The 18127-nt window shown below is 28.2% G+C and overlaps 1 protein-coding gene across 1 annotated transcript; it reads left to right on the top strand.

Moving 5' to 3' along the window:
- Positions 1-4906: 4906 nt before the first annotated feature.
- LOC101245661 (laccase-2-like) lies at positions 4907-7983 on the top strand. Its single transcript, XM_004241169.5, has 6 exons — positions 4907-5168; positions 5248-5399; positions 5916-6160; positions 6238-6366; positions 6459-7415; positions 7651-7983. The coding sequence occupies exons 1-6, from the start codon at positions 4938-4940 to the stop codon at positions 7779-7781; spliced, it is 1845 nt and encodes a 614-aa protein (XP_004241217.2). The 5' UTR covers positions 4907-4937; the 3' UTR covers positions 7782-7983.
- The last annotated feature ends 10144 nt before the right edge of the window (positions 7984-18127 follow it).

Genomic DNA, 18127 nt, shown 5'->3' with positions numbered 1-18127 from the left:
CTTTCCTCTTTTAAATAATAAAAATATACCAATAACTAAGGAAAAAAGTTCAGATTTGTCTGTGTATAACTCCAAATTGTTCAATTTTACGTGTTGTTATACTTTTGGTTCATTCTTATCGAATTCTATCATTAATAAATATTTATTTTTATAATTAAAAAAATTATAGCGTAAAATAGATAAAAATAACGTGTCAAAGTATTTTATAACAATTTTAAATCTAATTTAATTATAACTTTTAGATTAGAGTTTCATTAGGGGCTAAGGCCTAAAGGTAAAATGGGACTTTTTGTTACTGCATGTAAGATTAAAGTAATATATTAGAGAAAAGAGAGTGAATTTGTCGAAGTTGAGATAGTAGTACACGATCAAATCTGAGATATATTTTTCCTAAAATACAATACTAACAAAACAAAGTGCGATGCACAAGGTACATTCTAAGTACACTACAAACTCATTGGTACAAGTATTTTTCTACGAAATTAACAGTATTTTAATCATTGAAAACAAATGAGAAATATATGGCACGAGGGAGAATTTATGACAATACTCAATTTTTAAACAAAATTACTAAAAATGAAAAAAAAAATCGTAATTATTTGTTAATTTTTTAAATTAATGAGTAAAAAAATAGTATATTTTTTAATTCAACAGACAATAAAAATAAACAAATGAAACAAAATTAATATATATAGAGAGAGACAATTTTAATAAGAAAAAGACAAAGTACTTACAAAGAGATATAATTAATTTTTGTGTTAAATATGCGTAAATACGAAATAGATTTTTGGAGTCAAAAAGATCTAGTCTTACTGATAATAAAAACATTTTAAGAGGAGTTATTAAAAGTAGTGTTACTAAAAATGGATTAAAAATTGTTGCGTTTGACCAGGGGATTTAAGTCCATAAACTGAATTATACTTACATTCCACCAAAAAAACAAAAAATTATTCTTATTTAAAATGAAAAGCTGAAATTATAATACTTATGTTGTCTGTTTTGAATTTTGATTATAAAGGATGGCTAAACAAACACTACATAATGGCAACAACTTAATTGTATTTGTAGTGGTAATTAGTATTCTTTATATATGTTTCTAAAGATTTTAGCGTTATTGAATTTAATGACAATTAATTAATATCGATAAAGACTTTAACATTCTATATTAATGAGTATATTTATTATGGCTAAAAAATATTTTCATTATAATGAAAAAAAATCAATAGAGATGAATCAATCTTCGCATATTTCTCCACCTTACTGGGTACATTAGATTAGCTCAAAAATAATATTCACTCATACAAAAAAAAAAAAGAAGCATAATCATCATGGCTCGTGATAGAATGGTTGTATTTAGAAAACATAAAAATAACTTGAATGTTAACGAATTTCAATACGAATATTGCAAATTGGATAAAAAATTTATTATATATGTAAAGGAATTATTCATAAAAGTAAAAAACTCTGCCTAATTAATCAAAATAAGTCGAAATGTAATATGGATGGCAATTAAATTAGCAAGATCACATCACTATTACATGTTTAAACTTCAGAGTAACAAACAAGAATGTGATTTAATAATTAATTTGGATCAAATTTCAAAAGAGATAAAAGGAAATATTAGGTAATTTTCATATAAATATATTTAAATTTTGATGGGAAAAAATAAATATCCAAAGAAAAATAATAACTAAAAAAAATATTAATAGGTTTGGGCATTTAGAATAGATTCCTAAAGTAGAGAGGCTAGAAGAGAGTGATGGTGGGCATGTGTATGTTTACTTTGTATTAAGAGATTGAGACTTATGTGATATGATGGAAGTAAGATCATTTTATTTTTTCATGCAACATTTGTTTTTTCTCCGCACAACCAAATTCTTTTAGTTACGAATTCGATCAAATCAATAATTTAAATTTAAGTATGATATTTATGTTTTTAAAAAGTTATTTTAATAATTAAAACTAATATTATAAAAGCTCAATAAAAACACTTATTTAAAATTTATCATTTATATAAATAATAATGATAAAAGCTCAAAATTTCAAATTAGAATAGATAGAAAAATTTCAATCATAATTTTTAGATTAATTTTACAAAATGGAATAGAAACACATGTAATCATATTAGTCCTTTGTGTATTCAAGTTGAATTATTTGTCTGATTAAACTAACATATTTTATTACATCACCTTTATCGCTATTAATAGGGTAATTTTATCTATATTCTGTACTAAGATAACATCACTTTATAGAAAGCTGCTGATTATTGCCACAAAAATCAATAATTGTTCAATTATTTACATTTTACACTCACATTCTTGTCAAATCACATATCTACTCCTCAAATTGGGCCCATTGGTCTTAAATTGGGCCCAGTATTCATCCTCTTTCATATTGGCCCAATGTTCACCCTCTTGGCCCATATCTTTCTACGTTACTACTACATAAATCTCACATAGGAAAATTGTATATAATAGCAAACTAATAACCTAAAATAAATGGAGTAGCTAGAGTTTGATTTAATTATGCTCCGTAGCAAACGTTTGCAAAAAATTGTCAGACACCTCTCTCCCAAATATCTCGCTCGCCACTCTCCTCCAATCTCTCGCTCGCTTCCTCACTTTTTATACTAACACAAGTGTATAAAAATTGTTTCTAATTGTGTAAAGCAGAGAAAATTGTATAAATACATACATTTTCGTTCCCCCCCTCCCTTCTTCCTGATCTCGCTCGCCACCCTCGCCTTTCTCACTTATACAAACAGAAGCGAAATGTATAAATTGCGTTTCTGTTTGTATAAAGCGTGAGAAAATTGTATATGCACATGCAAGTATATATATTTTCGTCCTATGCACTTATTATTATACAATAAAAATACTCCCCTGCCCAGTTTCTTTTGTCTTTCTCTCTTTCTCGTTTTATACAATTTTCAAATTGTATCTAATTTCTCTCTTTCTCATTTTATACAAATTCAAATTGTATATAATCGTTCTATACTCTTCGTTTTATACAATTTGCTTCAACTATATATGTATAGCGAATTATACAGTTTCTATGTTTGCTATGGAGCGCAATTATGCAAACTTTGCTATAGCATACAAATATGAATTTTTTATTTGCTATATGTGAAAGTTGCCGAAAATTGTATATAATAGCAAACTAATAACCTAAAATAAATGTTTATTATATATATAAAGTTTAATATGATACGGTGATATAAATGAAAGACTCAATTTTTCCATGTCTTATTCGGAATTGCTTGATTTTTCATCAATAATTGTAACTTTGACACATACATATATTTTTCGTAGTAGCAATCACTTTGTATTTTTCCTTGTCGTTAATTAATGGAGCTCAAGCGCGATATTCATATAATTTATGTGTCCAAATTATTTGAGAGAAAAGATTCAAATATAATTTTTAATTTGATTTAAAATTATACTTATCTTGAAGCTCCATCAACAGTAACAAACGGAATAAGACCTTTTCCAGGAAGGTGGAGGTAAAATTAGAAAAAGAAAATCTGATGAAAAAAGTTTCTTAATTAATATAAATTTTTCAATCTTGTCTTTAAGTTTGGCAGAATACATGAAAAATGATTTTTACTATCTAAAGTGTAGGGTGAATAAACTTAAGATTAACTCAGTTTTAATCAGTGCAGGAAATCATTAATTACAAGTTGTAACAATGGCTAATGAAAACAACACAAACCTTTCATTAGTTCTCTTTTTGGAATATTTATTCAGTTTTTGACCTTAATTTTTTAAAATTACGATTTAAAGATTCATTTTGAGCTAATTAAATTTTTATTAAGAAAATGTTAGAGCATATCTAAAAACTTATAAACGTAAGACGATAATCTAATGTTTTGTCCATCTATTTACACAACTTTTGAAAATAAAGACAAGCTAAAATGATGGCCTAAAATGAATTAAAGAATTATTCATATAAATCAGTCAAAACAAATTGAAACAGAGAGATAATTAATGACGAAGCTTTCTCGTATTCCAGTATAAGTTGCTTTATTGCAAAGAATTACATTTAGTAGCAGTGTGTACCCTACAAGATACGAAGTTGGTGTAACTTAAAAATAAAAAAGAAAACCAATTAGCTATTGTTTTTAGTTAGCAATTTTAAATCCTTATTAAGATAACTAATTACACCAAAGAGGAATTAGAACACACACTTAAATACATGTTCTCCTAATTAAATTTTCTTTATTAAAAAGAAATAGTAGTAACTAATGTGTTGATCACAGTGCAAATTTAACGGAACGACCAAATATATCATCATTCTTTTCTTGCTTGGAAGAAAGTAGTGGGTCAAATGTCACACTTTTTTTTTGACTAATTAATTTTCTAATTAAGGTACAGTCCCACATGAAAATGATGAATTAGCATATTGTAGATAAATATGAATTATCATGGTTATCTTGTTCAGTAAGATTAACAGTTTGAAATTCAGAGTTTTTAAAACTAAATTATGCAAATTTGCTAGAACACTCTCCAACATAGGCAATATGTAAGGAGTAAGTACTTTAATTAACTTATACGTTGTCAATATATGTAAGAATAATTTTAAACAATCAAACTATTTAAACGATATTATAAATAACCATTCATAAGAAATGAAATTACATGCTACAACATGTTAAAAAATTTTCGGTATAAAAGTTTTATTATGTATTTTGAGTATAAACTAATATATTTGAAATTTTATATCCCAACAAGTGTAACATTTTGGTTAGAGACATCATGTGTGTTTCTTGGTAAGTATTTTTAATGTGATGTGCAGATAAGACTTTAGGTACACTCTTGCCAATTGGTGAAATATCTCTTTCCTATAGAGTCTTTTATTCCTTTGGTTTTTCTTCACTATATACTGACAATTTAATTATAGTACACATAATAAATTAGTATATAATTATAAATTAAATAATGTCTAAACATATCTATATAAGCATAACTCATAGACTCATGCAAATAGACCAATTAAACTTTCACATTATCTTAATTTCTCATATTTTCCAAACTAAGGAAAGAGGAAACAATATGAGTCTTTTTTATTTTTCAAGACCAACACTTTTTTGTGTTATTTTCTGCATTTGTAGCATTTTGCTATTTCCAGAGTTTGTTATTGCAGGCGTTACAAGGCATTACAAATTTGACGTAGGGTTCTTGAAATTTAGTAAATCAATCAATTGTTTTTGAGCAATTTTTTTATTTTTTATGTTTTTAATTCTTGCAGATAAGATTGAAAAATGTGACAAGGTTATGTAAAACAAAGACAATTGTCACTGTGAATGGGAAATTCCCAGGGCCAAGAGTTGTTGCTAGAGAAGGTGATCGTTTGGTGATTAAAGTTGTTAATCACGTCTCCAACAATGTTAGCATCCATTGGTATAAATTCTTCTTTGATATTTAGGATCCAGCGTTTGCCGAAAATTATACTTCTGATCTTGGTACAATCATATTTCCTAACTATTTTCAGATATCAAGTCCGTCATGTTTGACTATGACTTTGACCGTTAGGGCCGGGTATCCATGAGCCAATGGTGGATTCCCTCGATCTCTCAGTCAAATTAGATATTTCATGTGCATATTTACTAGAATTGATTTCATGTTATATGCTAGCACATGTATTTCGAAAAGGATAAATGATGCACTTGATTGAATGCTAAGTTATATACCTAAAGAAGCAAGGATCAATTTCCTGGGACATCGCCTTTTCATCACTCAAGAAACAATATGAGTGTACTTAAGTAATTGAACTCACATGACTTGCCCTAGATTCGCCTCTTGACTATATAGTTAGCAATCTTTAACTATCCGTATATATTAATAATAAAAAAAGATAAATTTTAGTAGGTTATCTATATCTGCTTAATTAATTATTTATTATTTTCAATAAAACAGGCATGGTATTAGACAACTACAAAGTGGATGGGCAGATGGACCAGCATATGTGACACAATGTCCAATCCAAAAAGGCCAAAGTTATGTCTACAATTTCACCATTACTGGCCAAAGAGGAACTTTATGGTGGCATGCACATATTTCATGGATGAGAGCTACACTCTATGGACCTCTCATCATCTATCCCAAACACAATGTTTCTTATCCATTTGCTAAACCCCACAAAGAAATCCCCATTATGTTTGGTAATATCAAATCATAATTAAACACCACTCAATGTCTATATACTTTACCTTTAATTATTTAATTAACATGCATGTAGGTGAATGGTGGAATGCTAATACTGAGGCTGTTATTAATCAATCACTTGTTACTGGAGCTGGACCTAATGTATCTGATTCATATACTATTAATGGTCTTCCTGGACCATTATATAATTGTTCTGCTAAGGGTAAATGTATACCTTTTTTTTTATATCGTAAGTGTATATATAAATTGACTAATTGATGAGAAATTGTTTTGACGTCACAACGCATGTTGCAGATACTTTTAAGTTGAAGGTAAAATCAGGGAAGACATACATGCTTCGTATAATCAATGCTGCACTCAATGATGACCTTTTCTTTAGAATAGCTAATCATACAATGACAGTTGTTGAAGCAGATGCATTTTATGTCAAGCCATTTGAAACAGACATAATTGTAATTACTCCTGGACAAACCACAAATGTCCTCCTTAAAACACATCATAATCCACAACAAACCACTTTTGTTATGGCAGCTAGACCTTATTTTACTGGACTAGGTACATTTGATAATTCCACAATTGCTGGAATTCTTATGTATGAATCATCATCTAACAATATTTCAATTAATAATCTTCCAATTCCAACACTTCCACCAATTAATTCCACTTCTTTTGTATCCAATTTCACTAACAAATTTCGCGCTTTAGCTAGTGTGAAATTCCCAGTTAATGTTCCGCGAAATGTTGATAAACACTTTTTTTTTACCGTAGGGCTAGGTAGTAACCCGTGCCCAAAAAATCAAACATGTCAAGGTCCTAATAATTCATCAAAATTTGCTGCTTCTGTTAATAATATTTCTATGATTCTCCCAAACACAGCTTTACTCCAATCTTATTTTTTCAAAAAATCAAATGGAGTATATACTAGTGATTTTCCAAGTGTCCCTTTAGTTTCCTTTAATTACACTGGCACCCCTCCAAATAACACAAATGTCTCTAATGGCACAAAAGTTGTGGTGCTTCCATTTAATACTTCAGTGGAAGTGGTAATGCAAGATACTAGCATTCTTGGTGCTGAAAGTCATCCTCTTCATCTTCATGGATATAATTTTTATGTTGTTGGACAAGGTTTTGGTAATTTTGACCCCAAAAACGACCCTGCTAAATATAACCTTGTTGATCCTGTTGAAAGAAACACAGTTGGAGTTCCATCTGGTGGTTGGGTCGCTATTCGATTTCTAGCTGACAATCCTGGTGAGTATCATTAAGTTCTATATACTGACAATATTGTAAAAATATTAAAACAATCATGTCCTTATTTATATACTTATAAGCATTAATTGAGTTAACATGGTAAAATGGATATTTACCTGACAATAAGACACATTATTTATTACAATAGATTAAAATATATATAATGACAATGTAAAAGTTATTCATATTGTCGATGTATATAAATTAATTAACTTTTCTTTTGTTGTATGAACAGGAGTTTGGTTAATGCATTGTCACTTTGATGTGCATTTGAGTTGGGGATTGAGAATGGCTTGGATAGTGTTAGATGGAAAACTTCCTAACCAAAAATTGCTCCCACCTCCAGCTGATCTTCCAATGTGTTAACAAATTCATCAATTCTGATTCTTCTTTCAATAATAATAAGTTAATTATACAAATTTTATTTGAGTTGTTTTGGATTTGTGTGTTTTCGTTTTTCTTGCTTCACATTCTTCATTGAAGAATTGTTGCACCAATGAGGAAGGAGATTTTGTTTGTGTAAAACTTTTTCCACATGAATCAATAAAAGCATATTTTGTTGCTCGTATTATTACCACTAAAACTATCTAACACTTAATAAATATTTTGAGATTTTATTCGCGCATTTAACAATATCGAGATAATTTAGTCTTGTGTACTTGCTTTAAACAAAAGCCTGGATAATAAGTCATGTCAATTATATGGATCCATCCTTGTGTACTTGCTTTAAAGAAAGGCCAATCAAGTTAATATATATTTCCTGTCCCACAGTTCCATTCCGTTCCAATAGATTTTGTTTTGTGATTGTTATGCCTATTTTTTTAAATATAAAAAATCAACTTTTTTTTAATGAAAATATGCCTTAGGCCTAAGTTACCCTCTAAAAGATAGCTCTAAGGGAGGAGAATTGTCCAAGCCTTATAAGGAGTCTACTCATCTCATTAATCATCGATATGAGATTTTTTTTTTATTTAACACCCACCTCACGTCCAGTGCTTAGCATTAGGTGCGTGGACAATTTTGATTTTTGGAGCTCTGCTATGAATATGGATTTTTTCGAGATAGTTAACTACTTTTTTCACCGTGAGAGAGTGGATGTAATTCAGCTCGAACGAAGTGAGAGGGCTGAAAAGGAAGCTCGACCTACATGGAAAGGGAGGTCATTCAAAACGTGAAAGTATTTGTGAATAGTTATCAGGGTTTGCAATACTCTATCCTTTGAGCTAGCTTTTGGGGCATGAGTTAGGCGTAAGATCTAATTTCATATTTCGTTCCAATTTTTGTATTAAATAAAATTTTTACAATTATTTGACAATAATACCCAAAAGGATTTTACTGAAGATGTGATTTTTCATCAAGGAGACTTAATTTCACATTTCGTTTCAATTTTTGTATTAAATAAATATTTAGAATTATTTGACTCAATTTTTCGTTTTAGGGTTTAAATTTGACTACAGAAGTTGGTCAATGTAATAAAAACTTTATTCTAAAAACACTAGAACATATCTTTTATGGACCACCAATTATGTTGATATAGATAGATTTTCCAATTCATACACAATGTTTGGTTGAAGAGTACTATACGTTCCTTTATTATGTACTGTAAAATTGTAATTATTATCCTACCAAACCAAACGCTCCTTAAAAGACTTTGGTTTTGTGAAATCACCGCTTAAATATTAAAAAAAAATAATTTATCAACTATTATTAATTAATTTTTTTTAATATCACGTAACTTTATAAGTTAAGTGACATGTTTTGTTATAAATATCGAATGCTGATAAGTAATTATAGCTAATGAACATTCCTTGAACTTGAAAATGAATGGTAACAAAGGATGTATTCAATATATTAAGGGGGTAATTTAATGGATATATGAATTCTTCTAGACTAAGGTAAGTGTAGTTTTATTTATGATCATGTGGCATATGTTTTCAAGATTTACTGATCCCCATGAGTTCCTTTTGTGTATGTAGACAAATGATGACCATTTCTCTATGTTTGATAATTCCAATTACAGAAAAAAAGAATCTTTCTGATTTTTTTTTTAAAGATCAGAGAGTTAAGAGTAGCAGAAAATACAGCTTTCCCAGACAATACCATGTGACTTCGTTTTAACGGTCTATGCTTGGGTTAATCAAAATCCATAGTATTCGAAATTTAATTTTTATTTTATTTTTATTAATTTAAAAATTACGAAAATATAATTCATAAAAGATATTCTTATTTATGTCATGGCCTTTTCAATTTAATTTCTTGGAATCAGTTGGCTGGCTATACATATTGCAATTTCACCGCCCTTCTATTCGAGGCATAGATCTAACTGAATTTATTATTTTAAATTCAAATGAGGCATATGTATATACGTAGAAAGAAAAACAGTTTGATATACTCACACACACTCTGCTGTATAAGCAACAAAGAGGTAAATATAAATCATCGATTCTATGGCTGAACTCACAATTTATATGTATGTCTTGCAATAAAAATACATTGAAGATGTATACGTGTAATAGGACAAGACTCATTTTGAATTCATCGATTTTAAATCTTCGAACTCGTACAACATAATACTACTACTATGATCTGCTCTTCTCTCTATAGGATGGCAGAGAAATTAACTTATATTCTCACACATAAAAGGGTAATTAAGGAGATCTTACTTGTGGAAATAATTAATATCAACTAATTTCAAGAATCTCCATGCTTTTTCCATCTAACAAGCATACCAATGCATCTCTTTACAATATAAAATTTTGACTTCTGTTCCTTAGCCAAATTACTGCATTTGCTTCTAAAATTAGCACACCTTTGTGATGCACTTTTTGTAAGTCGACATTTTGAAGTGGAACTCTTTTGTGAAGAACTCCTTGAAAGTGATGATTTGTGTGGATTTTTTTGTGAAAGACTTCTTGGAAGAGAAGAAATATTTGAGTTTGGGCTTTTTTGGGAAAAACTCCTAAATAAAGAGGATGACTTATTATTTGAAGATGAATATGAATTACAACATGGATCATCCTTTGATAATTTCCATCTCTCATCCATGTAATATTCCATTTTACGAACTATGCACGACGGATTCTCACAAAATAATTGGATGTAGATAATGTATGGAGGAAAAAGAGAGTGGAAATTGGTAGATAACAATAGGCAGAATGGTGTTGAAAGTGTTTGTATCTACTTATAGCAATTTGGGACAAAGGAGGGATTTTATTATAACACAAAAAATTGAATAAAGTTTTTTGAATTTTTGACCAGTATTTTTTTAATAATAATGTGGTACCATTGCACGTTATAATGCTTACGTAAAATGTCTGATATTTCTTTTTGTAAAAATGTAATATTTTTATATTCCTGTATTGCTGTTGTGGCACTATGTAATTGGTTTTTTGTTTCGAATCAGTGTCAGGCCTTCATCTATTTCTAACGTCCGTTTTTGGAAAGGGTGTCTAATGAACGCGTTAAGTTATGTTTGAACGGATTAAATTAAAGTATATTAATAAATAAATAGATTAAATTGTTATTTGTTTAATATGCTTATTTTTTTATTCTTCAAATAAATTAGATGATTTAAATTTTTATGGACAAAAATTTGACAACGTTAGTTTCTGGTTCTTGAATCTCCTTTTGGAGATCATTATCCTTTTATGGAGATGCGATCGACTTCTGTATGGTGCTCCATTCGACACTCATACATCTATCCCATATTGTTGTGTTTACGTTATTTAATTTTTATTTCTTTTTTGAGTTACTGAATTTTAAATTTTAATAAATTATATTTATTAAATAAATTTCTATAGGAAAAACTTTGATGCAACTATGAAATGATTTTCATATAACTAATAAAATTGCAAGTTCGAATTATAAAAACAATTAAGAGTATCTATATCAAGATATACGTCTACGTTATATCTTTTGAGAACTATCTTTCTAAATTGAGTTTGTCCTTTTTCTAAAACTAACTATTTTTAAAAATAAATATAAAATTTAAATTAACGTTATTTAATCCGATGAAACACTTATATATCCTCATCTCAAAACTCCAACCCTAGGCAAGGGCACACGCATACTCATGAGGAAGTGTTTGATGGTAGATGGAAAATGTGACACTGATTTTAATATATAATATTATCCTAGAAAATTAAAATGATGTTAAAATTCGAAACCCATATCGCAAAATGGTCGGTAGGGTTATTAAATAATTGAAAGATTTTGCAGTTTTTTTTTTCACTCGTATAATAGACAGTTGGTCAATTACTGTGGTGATTTCTGTGTTCAGTGAGATGCTTTTTTATTTATTTATTTCTTTTTTCTTAGTCAGACTTCACTGTCACAAACTCCCTGCTAGATTTCAGTATTCCATTTAAAGTCTGGGGTATCCAATGTTTAAATATACTACTACTAGCATATTAATCTCTTCGAATTTTGCACTAAGAATTTTCCAAAAAGTCAAGAACCTTTTTCAGTTTGCACCTCATTTACTCGTTGGAATAATAATTATGTGTTTGTATCAGCTTAGGCAGACCTTTGGTATAATTCATACTTTTAACTGGGGCAAGAATGTCAAATGGGTCAGTTGGATTGAAATTAAAAATATTATAATGGATTGAATAGAAATTGAGTCGGATCTTCATTCGTTCAAGTTACTTTGAGCTTAAATGAGCTTAAGAATGGGTTGAGTCTTGACCCGCCAATTTAATCCAATTAATCTCAATTATTTAACATATTGATATTTAACTTTTATAATCATATTTCTGCTCAAAAAAAAAATTATTAAAAAAAACAAATGGATAAATAAATTCTAAAAAATGTTAAATAGATAATAATCATACCTTCAATATAGGAATATATGTTAATAAAAATTTTAAAACGGGCTAAAATTAAAGATTTAATTGGGCACAATTGAGAATTCTCTTCGAATGAGTTAAGCTTGAAAGAGTTGAAATTGAACCCAATTTAAATAACCTAGAGCCCAACCCTTAAAATTCTGGACGGATTATCTATGTTTTAGTTCGTTTTTGACACGCCTAGTAATACGTAATTCCATTTGATCAAAGTTTATGCAGGTACAAAAAAAATCAATCACTTTGAAATTTAACTCTAATTACATGTCGTTATAAATAAATAAATTGTCTTAAAACATTTCTAAACAAACAACTTAAGAAATTCTTCAACCAAATAATAACAACAATAACAGTATAACCAATATAATTTCATATAAGTAGTAGGGTATGATGTAGTATGTAGACCATACTGATATGAATATTGTCTCCAATAGATACTCGACACAATTATTTCGACTAAATTGAGTAGTAAAATGAAAAATATAAAATGTGATTGGATGCAGTACCCCTTATGTGCACGACTGGTTCTGATCACTGGCAATTATATTGTTGCTAAACTTTGGTAAAAGTACTTTCAGTAACTGTTGCAAAAATTGACTTTGGTTTCCCTATATCTATAGTGGGCGGGGGTATGGGCTTCACATCTTTTATAGCATATATTGATAACTACGTTTCATGTAAAGGAGCAATTTTAATCTATGTGAATTAACCATATTGAATTAAATGATTCTACATACATTGAATATATAAAACTATATAGTAAGCATTTCAATTTCACTAGCTCATATTTTGTTCAGAATAAGAAATTATAGATGAGTTGAAAAAGACAGGGCCAACATGCAGTGTTTGTATCCGTTGTACTCAGAGTAAGTGATAGATGGAGCTTTGAGATATCGAATTTATCTGAATTCATAATTTTATGTATAAAAATTACGTAAATTGTAATAAATAGTAGATATAACTATGTATTGAAAAAAATATATTAATTGCAACGATAATTTTTATCGAAAGTTAAAACTTACAAAACTAAATATTTTAAATTCGCGTCTGTCACATTATACCTCCCTTAGTGTGAAATGAAGATGTGAATGAAAGAAGAGGTTGAAATACATGGCTGCTTCTGAATTCATCATTCCCATGAATGCTTTGACTGTATAATATATATGAATCCAATGTTGATTGCCTATTAATTTATGAGGTTGCGACTGTCTTCTCAGCAGTAGGCTTTCTCATATCAAAAAAAAAATTGAATATTAATTTAGATTAAGTTACATATGATTTATTTTAAAAAAAATACTTTTATCGAGAGAAGAATTTATCTGAAATTTTTTTTTGGATTCGTATGGCCATATTCCTTAAGGTCACTTCGAAATATTGAGCGCAATGACTAGAGGCTATATCATTTTTGTCAAATTATTGATTGTATTTTCAAAAATATTTACTTCTAATTACTTAATTATTGAGAAATATTAACATAGACGTTAACACCATAATATCTTCTTTACTTATTAAAATTTTATGTCAAATTAAAATTAGATAAGCAAATTAAATCATAAAGCTTTTTTTATTCTCTCTGTCTCATAAATAAATTGACGCCACCGTTCATTGTTGCTCTCTCTTTTTTATTTCTTAAAAAGATATCGCTACATAATGATGATAATATTCAATTTTTTTAAGGATAGAAGGAAATATGTTGTGTTTTTTTAAATAATTACAATATATTTATTTTTATAAATAGTTGCTAATCACTTTAGCAAGGGAATCAAGAGACTGAAAAATGAGTTTGGTCAAAGAAAGTATAAAGTTGGGTCAAACTTGAAAATCTAAATTATATTGATCATAGTTTTGCAGTATCACATGGTCTGTACGAAGGTAAATTATAAAAAGATAGACTAAATTAAAACAATACAATGCATCGTCTACACATTAATATTTTTTCTGAGGTAGTATAAATTTGTGAGAGGACATGTGATTCTGGAATAATTGCATCTGAAAAGGAAGGGCCACATGACACTTTCAAGCTAATGCACTTTTTTTTGGGGGTCCAAAAATAAATATAGTTAATGATATTAGCATCATCGGTTACTTCCAGAATTTATTTATTTATTGGGGAAAAAAACGATACGATATAATAATATTTAAAGAATAAATAATCGTTATCCCTTCCATAGTTTGGAAGAAATAGATTAACCAAATACGGGAAAAATAACTTAAAATTATCGTAGTATTCTCTTATAGATATTACGTTGTTCTGCTATGATTGAGAAATTTAAAGAAGGTTCTTCGGATAATTACGTATGTAAGGATTTACCTGGCTAACTTGATTAAGAAGTCAAAATTTAATGGAGGCCCAAAATGAATTTGGCATGTTAAGAGTAGCCAGTGGCCCAATAGCCAAACAAACTTAAACCTTTAAACAGAATGAACATTTTACTACATACCACCTAGCTTTCTATTTGCTCTTTCATGTCTTTTCTTAAGAAAAATAAAAAAAATACTACTCTCTATCTAGTTCAATTAGAATAAAAGTCCCAACTTGTTAGGAATTGTTAGGTCCTTAAATTAATTGCTCCTCAACTCAAAATGACTTATTTCACGCGATAAATTCAGATAATCGATAATAATATATTCAGCGTAATTTTACGAGATACGAACGGAGAGGAATAACCAATCGATGAAAGAACATGAAACCATTCTGTTTCAATAGAGGTACGAGAAACGGTTGGGGGCAATGAAGTAGGTGAAGTGGTTGGATTTTGCGAGCTGTTCCAACCACTTTTTTTTCATTTTTCCTTGCAATTTATAAAGCATTAAGGGGACAAAGACCAGAAGTACCCAAGTTCCAAGTTTGTATGAAGGCACGCACACCATATCGTTACCTATCAGGTTGTTTTCCTAAGATTTTGGCTCAATAGATATATACTCGATTTTGTTTAAGTGTGTGAAGATAATGAAAGAGTGAAAATTACCCAACCAAAACCAAAAAATACAACATTTCAACTGCGAAAAGTATTAGCAGTACACACATTTTGTATGTACACAAGCGTAATTACTACTATTACTAGTAGCTAATTATACCCCCGAAACGCAAAACTAGCCATATAACAAAACGTTTAATTGGCTTAACAAAAATCAAACCAGCCAATTAGTGGGGACTTTGGAGTTCAACATCTGATTAAGGGGAGCTATATATACATAATACACTAATCTAAATAAGCATTAATTAAACAGCGAAGGTCCGTTGAGTACATCTAGGTTGCATGGCGAAGAAAAGTTCAATTTCAGGCGCTTGAAAATACCCATTTTCCGGTGGCTTCCTTTTATCTCCGCCGCAATCGTACGTCCGTTTCTTCCTCGGCGGCGGAGGTGGGACCACCATCGCCGGAATTTGACAATCATCGCGTTTTGGCGTCGAACATCCTTCTTCTTCTACTACTTCCATCATCGTAACATCCTCGTACTCTTTAATCTCCATTTTTTTTCTTTTATACTAAATAAGTATATTTTTGAGAATAATAAAATTTTTTGGAAAGAAATAATTGTGGAATGAATATGAAAAACGTGTGAAACAAGTGTCGTATATAAAGGTAGAGGTTGAGTTCAATTTTTGAAAGGTAAATCTGGAAGGTGCTATTGAGAAGTAGAAAAGTTTGTGGTTCGTGGGGATGAGGACAGCTAAGTAGGGTTTCATGTCCACGTGTGACCACCACGGAACATTCTCGGTTGACGTGGATCAAAATAGACGTGGCCTTTTCTGAGCCGTTCAAGACAAAAGGAGGATGTTTTTTTTGGCGGGAAGATCAAAGCGTTGTTTGGATTCGAATTTTTGAGACACTAAAGTCGCCAGTGTCCACAGTTGAAAATACAACCTTCCACCACGCATGTATAACTTTTTCTCTAATTATTTGGTTCTTTTCTTTTTAAACAGTATTTTTTAATAATTTATTTATTTTGATCAATTATATCTATTATATTTTTAATTAAATAATTAATTATTTTAAAAAATATAAAAGAATTCATCTATTTCATAATTAATAAGGATAAATTTGTGTGTTATTAATTATTTTTTTAAATAGGTATGTTAATTTAAAAGTTGACAAGTGAATACTTTCTTTCGGTTACTTATTAAGTACAATAACAATTGTGCACTATGCTATTTTTATGATACCCAATAATACTTGTGTACTTAATTTTAAATTTAATTTTTAATGTATTTTTATAATTAATTATAATCATTTCTCTATTACACTTTACAAGATATTATATTTTTTATATTCAAAGAGTGATATAATAAAATTAATTTTTTAATAAATGTGTAAAAATCAGTAGTTGACAGACGAATATTGCTGGACAATCAGAGTAATAAAGAATGATCTAATTTTACCAGACATGAGATTCAAGAAATAATTTTTTTTTAATTTTATAATTCTAAATTATAGTTATGTTAAATTAGTTAAATGTCTTTTAGTTTTGTGATTTAAAATATATTGTGTGGAATATTCAATTAAGAGCCCGTTGAAACTGACTTAAATAATAAGTAGTTTTAAAATTAAAATTGAAAAGTCAAAATTAAATGTCTTTAACTAAAAAAATAAAATGTACTGTGAGTCTTAATTTTGTTTTTCAGATATTATTGGTCATTTTTTATTTTGTCAAAATCTTCCTAATTTATTTTAAGGCTTTATATATATATATATATATATATATATATATATATATATATATATATATATATATATATATATATATATATATATATTTACCATACACTTGCTAAATTCAAAATTTGATTTAAAAGTAAAGATTAATCAATTTTTAAGTTAATTTAAATATTTTTTAAATATTGCAAAAAAGATGAATCACTCATTTTTAAACATGATAAAAAGAAAAATAAGTTATTTTTATGAAATCGAGAGAATAATTTTTATTTTATCAATTTATGTAATATATTTTAATTTAACATTAAATTTAATACGATTTTTTTAAAAATTTATAATTATAATTGTTCGGGTGATCATAAAAGCACTTATTTTTGAGCGGAAAATATATTTTCTTTTGAAGAACTGAAGTGATAGACTAATCAGTAAAAATATTTCTTTTTGCTTTAGTCAATTCCCTAAATGGTCACACAAGTTAAGAGAATTGCCTTAAAATGACATTTATGTTTCATTTAGGACCAAAATATCACTCAACTATCACTATTTTCCTCCAAATATACTTGACACTTTAAAATCATCACTCTCTCCTAATTGGTTTGAACATGTCATGAAAGTCTTTTTTTTTTTTAATTATAGACTAATTTAATTCATTGAACCTATTTAACTAAAATAATAATCATATTATTTTTTAATTTATTTTTATTCTATTAAGAATAAATTTTCATACTTAAAACCTTTTATCATAATTTTTTTTTTATGTTATGAAGTATACATTTTAAAAAGGTACTATTATTTTATCAATTTCGAATACTTATAAACACATACATTCAAAAAAAATATTTATACAAATCACTCATTAACACTATTTTACATCAATTAGTCATAACTTGTATAATAAATCAATAATATTAAAGGTCAATTAATCATTACAATAATATTAATTGTATATTTTGCAATTCATGTTTTCGATATTATTTTTTTTGAAAAAAAAGAAGAAAGTGAATAATATTATATTTTTTATCCAATTAGAAACACTAAATACCACAAAAGTCTCCTTAAATTCTAGTTGATATGCCCTGTCATTAAATAATCATTTAAAAAGAAAATACTAGACCTATTTAATTCATCAAACTTATGTCTCTGAATAAATATATAAATTAATGATAATTTATGAAGATTATAAGAAAAGCAATTTAAAAAAGTCTAGTAA

This window comes from Solanum lycopersicum, chromosome 6 (genome assembly GCF_036512215.1).
Source record: "Solanum lycopersicum chromosome 6, SLM_r2.1".
Classification (NCBI taxonomy): Eukaryota; Viridiplantae; Streptophyta; class Magnoliopsida; order Solanales; family Solanaceae; genus Solanum; species Solanum lycopersicum.
This window is presented reverse-complemented; position numbering and strand designations above follow the sequence as displayed.

Bases quoted from the DNA above. Each gene is read 5' to 3' on its own strand.
- LOC101245661 (XM_004241169.5), top strand. From the start codon at position 4,938: ATGTCTAAACATATCTATATAAGCATAACTCATAGACTCATGCAAATA. The intron at 5,169-5,247 runs GTAGGGTTCTTG...TAATTCTTGCAG, and splicing joins CAAGGCATTACAAATTTGAC to ATAAGATTGAAAAATGTGAC. The intron at 6,367-6,458 runs GTAAATGTATAC...CGCATGTTGCAG, and splicing joins ATATAATTGTTCTGCTAAGG to ATACTTTTAAGTTGAAGGTA.